The following is an 8,168-nucleotide window of genomic DNA, read 5'->3' as shown; positions in this document are numbered from 1 at the left end:
CTTATCTGTTCCTTTCATACTGAGGACTGTAATTGCTGTATGTCATTAATATTGGATCAATATTGTATTTTTAATTGGTATATGTTGTATTCTTTATTTGGTGTACATGTTTTTTGTTTACCATTTTCTTATTTGTTGAAATGTTTGAATATGTATATGCATGTAAATATATGATATCTTTTCATTTTTGAAGCGCCATGAGCACTGAAAAGTGGACCTGTGCGCTATACAAGTAGCCACTATTACCATTATTATTATTAATCTGTATGAACTACATTTTGATATGTGATTTTTTTTTTTTAGTAGAGGTGAACCAGATGCTGTTTGAGGGCCAAATGAGATTTTAGGGCCGAATTAAGCGAATTATAATTCGCTTGATTCGGCCCTGAAATCTCATTTGGCCCTCAAACAGCAATTAAATGTATGGCCAGAGACGAGTGATTTCGTCAACACCATAAAATCGTTTACAGATATCTAAGTTGAAAACCACAAAACTTCTCACAGAGCCGTTGAAAGCGGTTCGTATTTTTTTTCAGCAGATTCGGTAAAACACTTGATTTCCATTTGAAAAATATTGAACTTTAAGAATTTGCCAATCCTAATCCCCCTCGACTGGCAGGACCAGGCTAGTTAGCAGCCACTGCGATTCGGAAGGCTACGGCAAACCACCGTCTTAAATTGCTATGAGAATCAATGATGCAATATGAATACATGTACTGATGCTATTCGAGACATCGTACTCAGTAGCGCTGAGTCGTCAACAGCACGAGACTCCCTCGACCATCATCATGCTACCATGCAGCTAAAATCGGAAAAAAAGAATAGGCACATGAGATCACTGTATCAGGGCAGGAAAACTTGCAAACGTTGTTCTGGAGATGAGGAGATTGAAGCTGGATGTTCTGGGAATGTCAGAGGTGCGCTGGCCGCAAGCGGGGAAAATAAAGGTGGACGGGTACACCATGGTCTACTCGGGAAACAGAAAGGCACATATAAATGGAGTCGGGATGCAATGGCCGGATTCTACGCCGTTTCAGAAAGGGTGATCGTCTTGAAAGTGAACTCCAAGCCATTCAACTGTAATATCATCCAGCTTTATGCACCTACCAGCGCGTGTACAGAAGATGAAATCGAAGAATTCTACGAAAGTGTCGAGGAGGCATATTGAATTGTAGGTACGAACTGAAATCCCGTGGTGAATGGTGTTCGCCCCCCCCCCCCTCAAAAAAAAAAAAAAAAAATAGTCTGTGTGTCACAGCAACCAAGAGCAGTCACATAAAGAGTAACAGCAAAAACAAAATCACAACCTGGTCCTAGCACATTGAAAAGGGAAACGCAACTCCTTTCTCCGTTTTCACCGACATTGTGATTGGTGAAGTTGTTGAAATTCGAGGATTTCATCTAAAACTATTTTCTTAGTTCATCTCAGTTTCAGTCGGAGAAGAAAAAGGTTTTCAGTAGATGGAAATATCGCATAATTACGGTCGGAAGTCTCCACAAACTTGTCGTTTCGCAGCAGAGCACGTCGCTACAAAGAGCTACACCCCATGATTGTGCCTGCTGGATAGTTTGATGAGGTGCGTAGCATATCGTAGCCAAGGTATAGTCTTCTTCTTCTAGACGCTGAAAAATACCGAACCGCTACCACTGATTTATGTGTCGAAATAAAGTGGCCGTTGGGGGCGGTCTTCAATATCCCGTCGCGATCGTTGCAAATGGAAAATGGAAAAACGAATATCGAACCGATATCCTGTTTTCCATTTCCTATTTTTTGAAATGTTCAGAAAATAGGATTTTGAGTCATTTTTTGACATTTCTTTATAATTGAAAGCGAAAAACAGAATTTAAGAGCAAATCCATTATCCTGTGTTCCATTTTCAGTTGAAAATAGGATATTGAGATTTTATTCATTTTCCCGTTGAAATAGCAGACGGGCGACGGGATTTCCACGCAATATTCGATTTTCCGTCACCAGTTGTCGACTGGTCACTGAAAGGTACTTTAATACCCTGATTCAAATCCATTATCCTGTGTTCCATTTTCAGTTGAAAATAGGATATTGAGATTTTATTCATTTTCCCGTTGAAATAGCAGACGGGCGACGGGATTTCCACGCAATATTCGATTTTCCGTCACCAGTTGTCGACTGGTCACTGAATGGTACTTTAATACCCTGATTATATCGGCAGTGCAAGCCAGGTGAACTAAATATCGTCATGGGGGATATGAACGGCAAAGTTGGACATGGTAGAGATGGAACCACGTTCGAGCACGATGTGTTGGGTCCCTATGGGCTGGGAGGGAGGAACGAACGTGGTGAGCGATGGATTCAGTGGTGTATGGTACATCAACAAGTGATTAAGAACACTTGGTTCAAACAGCCGAAACACCGCCTATACACATGGTGCAGTCCAGGAGATGGAGTGCGTAACCAAATAGATTATATCAGAATCAACCATCGTTTTCATAGCTGGATTACAGCAACGAAGACATACCCTGGGGCAGACTGCGGGAGTGATCATGTTCCAGTGATTTGCAATCTACGGTTAAAGATCAACCGGCCTGCGAAGAGAAATCCATCTCGAAAGCCAAGACGTCGATTTGACCTATTTAAGAACGGACCCGGCGGTAGCTGATCAATAGAAAGCGTGTGGGAGAACTACTGATGAGTCGACATCAGATGAGGCTGAGATATTGAACATGAGGCTGACAGAAGCTTTGTTACAAGCAGCGGAAGAGTACCTGAGCAGCCGAGACAGGCAAAGCAGAAATGGATGACTGTCGATATCCTTCAACTAATGGATCAGAGAAGAAAAGCAAAAAACCATGATGCTGTGTTGTACAAACAGCTGGACTGGGAAGTGCGATACGAGTGCCGAAAGGCAAAGGAGGAATTTTTGAACGCACAATGTGATCACATCCAGAAACTGGAAGAAGAGAAGAAGTACAACGACATGCACAGCTCCATCCAGAAAGTGACTGGAAAGCGGAAAAAGTCAGCTGCCGGCGGTTGCCTGCGAGATAACAGCGGTGAAATTTTGATGGAAAAAACGGCAATATCAGACAGATGGAGAGAGTACATAGGCCAATTATTCGCTGACAATAGAGGTCCGCAGCCTACATATAATGGGGATGACAATGCAGGAGAACGTCGGATGCTGGAATTCACCAAAGATGAGGTCAGAAATGCGATATGGAAGAGCGCTTCCGGGAAGGTTGCAGGACCGGATGGTATACTGGTAGAGATGCTACAAGCATCAGAAGACGAAATCCTTGACACGGTCACAGAGATGATGAACGCAGTATATCGGGAAGGACATATACCAGACGACTGGTGTAGATCAATCTTCATTGCTCTACCGAAGAAAGCAGGAACTACCAAATGTGAGGAACACCGAACCATCAGTTTGATGAGCTATCTAACCAAGATTCTTGTTCGTTTGCTAATAAACCGGATAAGAGGTCGAACATGCAATGAGATTTCACAGCAGCAATATGGATTTGTTCCAGACAGAGGAACACGGAATGCGATCTTCGTCATTCGCCGCTTGGCAGAAAGAGCTATTGAGAAGCAGCAACATCTGTATGTATGCTTTATCGACTACACGAAGGCGTTTGATAAGGTTAAACATGAAGAATTGTTCAAGACACTCGACAAGCTAGACACTGATGACGAAGATAAAAGGTTGTTGGCAGACCTGTACTGGAGGCATGCAATCAGCTGCAGTACAGCATGATGGAGAAGTTGGTGACTGGCAGGATATTGAGCGAGGTGTGCGACAAGGATGTGTTGGTTCGCCATACATGTTCAACTTATACACAGAGTCAATTATGCGACAATTGGACGAATAACCTGGCTTTGCAATCGGAGGCAGTCAACTCACAAACATGAGGTACGCCGATGACACGGTGATTCTAGCTGACAGTGCAGAGAAGTTGCAGGGATTGATGGATGTTGTCTCCAGAGCAAGCGAGGAAAAGGGGCTATCGATTAACATCGCGAAATCAGTAACCATGGTCTTCAGCAAAACTGAGCAGCCACCTCGATGTTCGACAATGATAAATGGACAAGAGCTGAAGCAGGTGTCATCTTTCAATTACCTCGGTAGCCTGCTGACTTCAGACAGCCGCTCAGAACAAGAAATCAAGCGTAGAATTGGCATTGGAAAGACAGCGTTTCAGAACTTGCGCAGGGTGATCACGAACCGCAAATTGTCCATCGCCACAAGAAAACGGTTCTTGAAGACATACATATGGTCAACTATGACATACGGTGCCGAGACATAGACAGTTAATAAGCCGATGAGACACAGAATAGAAAGTTTCGAGATGTGGCGCTACAGGCGAATGTTGACAATATCATGGACGGAAAGAAAATCAAACACAGAAGTACTAGAAATGGTGTCGGCTGAACGTGAGCTGCTCTCGACCATCAGAAAACGCCAGATGCAGTTTTTGGGCCATGTCGTGAGGAAGAGGCAAACTGAACATCTAGTCCTGTCTGGATTTGTGAATGGGAAGAGATCACGTGGACGACAGCGACTCACTTTCCTTTCTGTAACGGCTTGATTAGTCGGCGAGAGAGGATCTACATTGCTGCATTCGTGCGACGATAGAGGGAGATGGCGGAAACATACTGCATCAGTGATCGCCAACGGGCAGTGACGTCCATGGCAGAACAGAGAGAGAGAAAAGATGTCTCTTTGTGAAGACTTAACAGGGTACTGAATTTCGTCTTCAATAATGTCTGAAATTAGATTTATTTCATTCAGGAATTCGAGCTTAAAGAATCTGTTTTCATTTTCTGTAGTTACAATACGCAAAACGAATTAGTTGTGCATTACTTTGAGGTAGTTAGGAATAAGGATCAAGATCAGCAAATTCAACCTTCATATTGTTTTTTCTGGAAATGGAATCATATTGGCATTCAGATTGAAAATAACTTCATTTATCCATTAACTCAACTTGGACGAATCTGCAGTAACAGGTTTTATTTGTAATGTGGTCATGTACAAAATTTAGAATAAATGAATGCATGAGTTTCTATAGCGGTGTAATGTTCTGAAATTATGCTACACTAACTGAAATTGATGGAGTAGTATCATTATAAGAAAATGTATATCAAGAGAAATGTGCTTTGGATTAGAGGGCTATTTTTTCCCCCTTTCACAGGGTGTTTTATTTATACACATATTCAGAAATCGACATTTACAAATAATTTTCCAATACAAAACAGAATGAGAATTGAATGATAATTCAATCATCGACTACAAGTGACCTACTGCACTTATACATATAATAACAGAATTTAACTATTTTTACAACATATAATTAATATTATTCTTTTTTCATTGGCAGACACAACCGTAAAGACACTTTTGATATTTTATAATTTTGATTAAATGTTCAAAAACACTTAATGAATAAAGCCCAGTTTTTCACAAAGTTCTTTTCTCTACAATTGACTTATACAGTTTTCCATCTCAAAATAACATTTTATTTCAGATATTATGTGTTCGAATGATGGAACTTTTTTTGAATTTCGCGGAGAGAATTTTTCTTCTTACATCATACAGTGTTGTTGAAACCATAAAGTCCAAATATCTTATGTGGTTTGTAAATATTTGTTTATCTATCTTGAAAAGTAACTATCGCTCAAACTTATGCCACATAATATTTGAATAAGGATATAAACAAAATATATGCATTATGGTTTCCTCACTATCATTACAAAACGTACACTTTTTATCTATTACAAAATCAAATTTTAAAAGGTCATCTTTCATGTATAATATTCTATTCAGAATCTTAAATTGGAACCACCTCATTTTAATGTCAATAGTTGATTGAAAAGGAATGAAACAGCATAAAGACCATGTTTCATCATCAATATCCAACATACTACTCCACTTTACGAAGCTGTTACAATGTTTTGACGTGTGTCTTAAAAACGTTTGATAAATATCAGAACAACCTTTCTTTTGTTTTAATATTACAGTTAAACTATGAGGAATAAAAGATTCTGTCATCTTCGACATACATTTTTTTTTGCAAATGATTGAATAGAAGTACACAATCCACCGTGCTGAAAGAAAGTTAGTTTGTATACCAAACTTCTTCTGAAATTCAAAATATGAAAGAAATTTTCCATAATTATCTTACATATCATTTATAAAAACGTACACCTTTCTCACACCAAAACGTAAAATATACAGTATTATTATTCATTTTAATCAAAGGATTATTCCAAAGAGGCTGACTTGCTAAATTATTATTTCTATTAATTTGTAAAAATTTTGAAAAAGCCAGAAGTACCTCTTTCCAAAAATCATTAAGCATTACATTGGCAATTTTTTTGTGTAGTATTGATGATCCCATGAATAAATTAAATTATGAGGGCTAAAATGCATCAGAAGTTTTGAAATAAAAGGTGACAAAAAAAAAGGAGTGCAGTGGAGACGATATCGAATCGAGGGTGACAAAAGGAGGTAACGGTTACGAAATCTAATCAGCAGACAATATGCATAACTCTCTCGCTGTTAAGCCATGGACGTCACTGCCCGTTGGCGATCACTGATGCAGTATGTTTCCGCCATCTCCCTCTATCGTCGCACGAATGCAGCAATGTAGATCCTCTCTTGCCGACTAATCCAGCCATTGCAGAAAGGAAAGTGAGTCACTGTCGTCCACGTGATCTCTTCCCATTCACAAATCCAGACAGGACTATATGTTCAGTTTGCCTCTTCCTCACGACATGGCCCAAAAACTGCATCTGGCGTTTTTGCCATTGGAACACGTGCTTAAACAGCTATACGAGGTGTGGGGTTCTCGTAATGCCGTGCCTTATTATAGGGGAAGCCGTTTCGGTGAACGACATTTGGTTTTACCTGCCGGCGGACTGGGAGATCGAGTAGCTTACTCTAGTGGAAAGTGGAAGTTCATAGCACCGAAATGGAACCGGGAGCGCACTTCTGGTGGCAGAGAATTGGAACGCAGGTCTATGGTCAGGCCAAATGGAAAGCGAGGCCCTCCGAATCATTTGAACCTTAATTATGGGCAATGCGAGAGATTTGGAGCAGAGGGGTTCTTGCAATGCCGCGACATATATGAGGGAGTCGGTCTGACGGAGCGTTTGTCAGACAAGATGAAGAGTGCTAGAGAAAAGACTCATCTACTCTGTGAGCATTTCTCACATGCGAAACCAAGGTGCAAAGTCAGACGTCATATTAGCGACGTATTTATGACGTAAATTTCATGTCACTTCTGATACGTGTTCATCACGTCATTTTAGCGATGTATTTATGACGTAAATTTCACGTCAGTTTTGCAACGTATTTATCACATCATATTAGATATGTATTTATGACATGAATGTCATGTCAGTGTTGCGACGTGTTCATCATGTCATTTTAGTGACGTATTTATGGCATAAATTTCATTTCACTTTTGTAACGTGTTCATCACGTCATATTTGCGACATATTTATGACGAGAATTTCACGTCACTTTTGTTACGTGTTCATCACGTCATGGTAGCGACGTATTTATGACGTAAATTTCACGTCACTTTTGTTATGTGTTCATCACGTCATATTAGCTATGTATTTATGATGTAATTTACACCAGTTTTGTTACGTCTTCATCAAGTCATATAGCTACGTATTTATCACGTAAATTTCACGTCAGTTTTGCGACGTATTTATAACGTCTTGTCAGCGACGTTTTTATGACGTAAATTTTACTTCAGTTTTGTCACGATGTATTTATGACGCGAATTTCATGTGAATTTCACGTCACTTATGTTTCGTGTTCATCACGTCATATCAGCGACGTATTTATGACGAGATTTCACGTCAGTTTTTGCAACGTGTTCATGACGTCATTAGTGATATATTTATGACCTAAATTTCACTTCACTTTTGTCAATTGGTCATAACGTCACATTAAGAATGTATTTATCACATAAATTTTGCGACGTATTTGTCATGTCTTGTCAGCGACGTATTTCGAACATAAATTTTACGTCAGTTTTGTTACGATGTATTTATGACGTGAATATCATGTGAATTTCACGTCACTTTTGTCAAATGTTCATCAGGTCATATTAGCGACGTATTTATGATGTGAATATCATGTGAATTTCATGACACTTTTGTCACATGTTCATCG

At 39.8% G+C, this 8,168-nt stretch overlaps 1 protein-coding gene across 1 annotated transcript; it reads left to right on the top strand.

Annotated features, from left to right (window-relative positions):
• The first annotated feature begins 3,888 nt into the window (after positions 1-3,888).
• LOC139743343 (uncharacterized) lies at positions 3,889-4,287 on the top strand. Its single transcript, XM_071653832.1, has one exon. The coding sequence runs from the start codon at positions 3,889-3,891 to the stop codon at positions 4,285-4,287; it is 399 nt and encodes a 132-aa protein (XP_071509933.1).
• The last annotated feature ends 3,881 nt before the right edge of the window (positions 4,288-8,168 follow it).

This window comes from Diadema antillarum, unplaced genomic scaffold, assembly GCF_040938485.1.
Source record: "Diadema antillarum isolate AM-2024a unplaced genomic scaffold, OU_Dant_1.0 seq00001070_RagTag, whole genome shotgun sequence".
Taxonomy (NCBI): domain Eukaryota; kingdom Metazoa; phylum Echinodermata; class Echinoidea; order Diadematoida; family Diadematidae; genus Diadema; species Diadema antillarum.
Note: the sequence above shows the minus strand (reverse complement) of the source record. Positions and strands in the feature narration are given on the sequence as shown.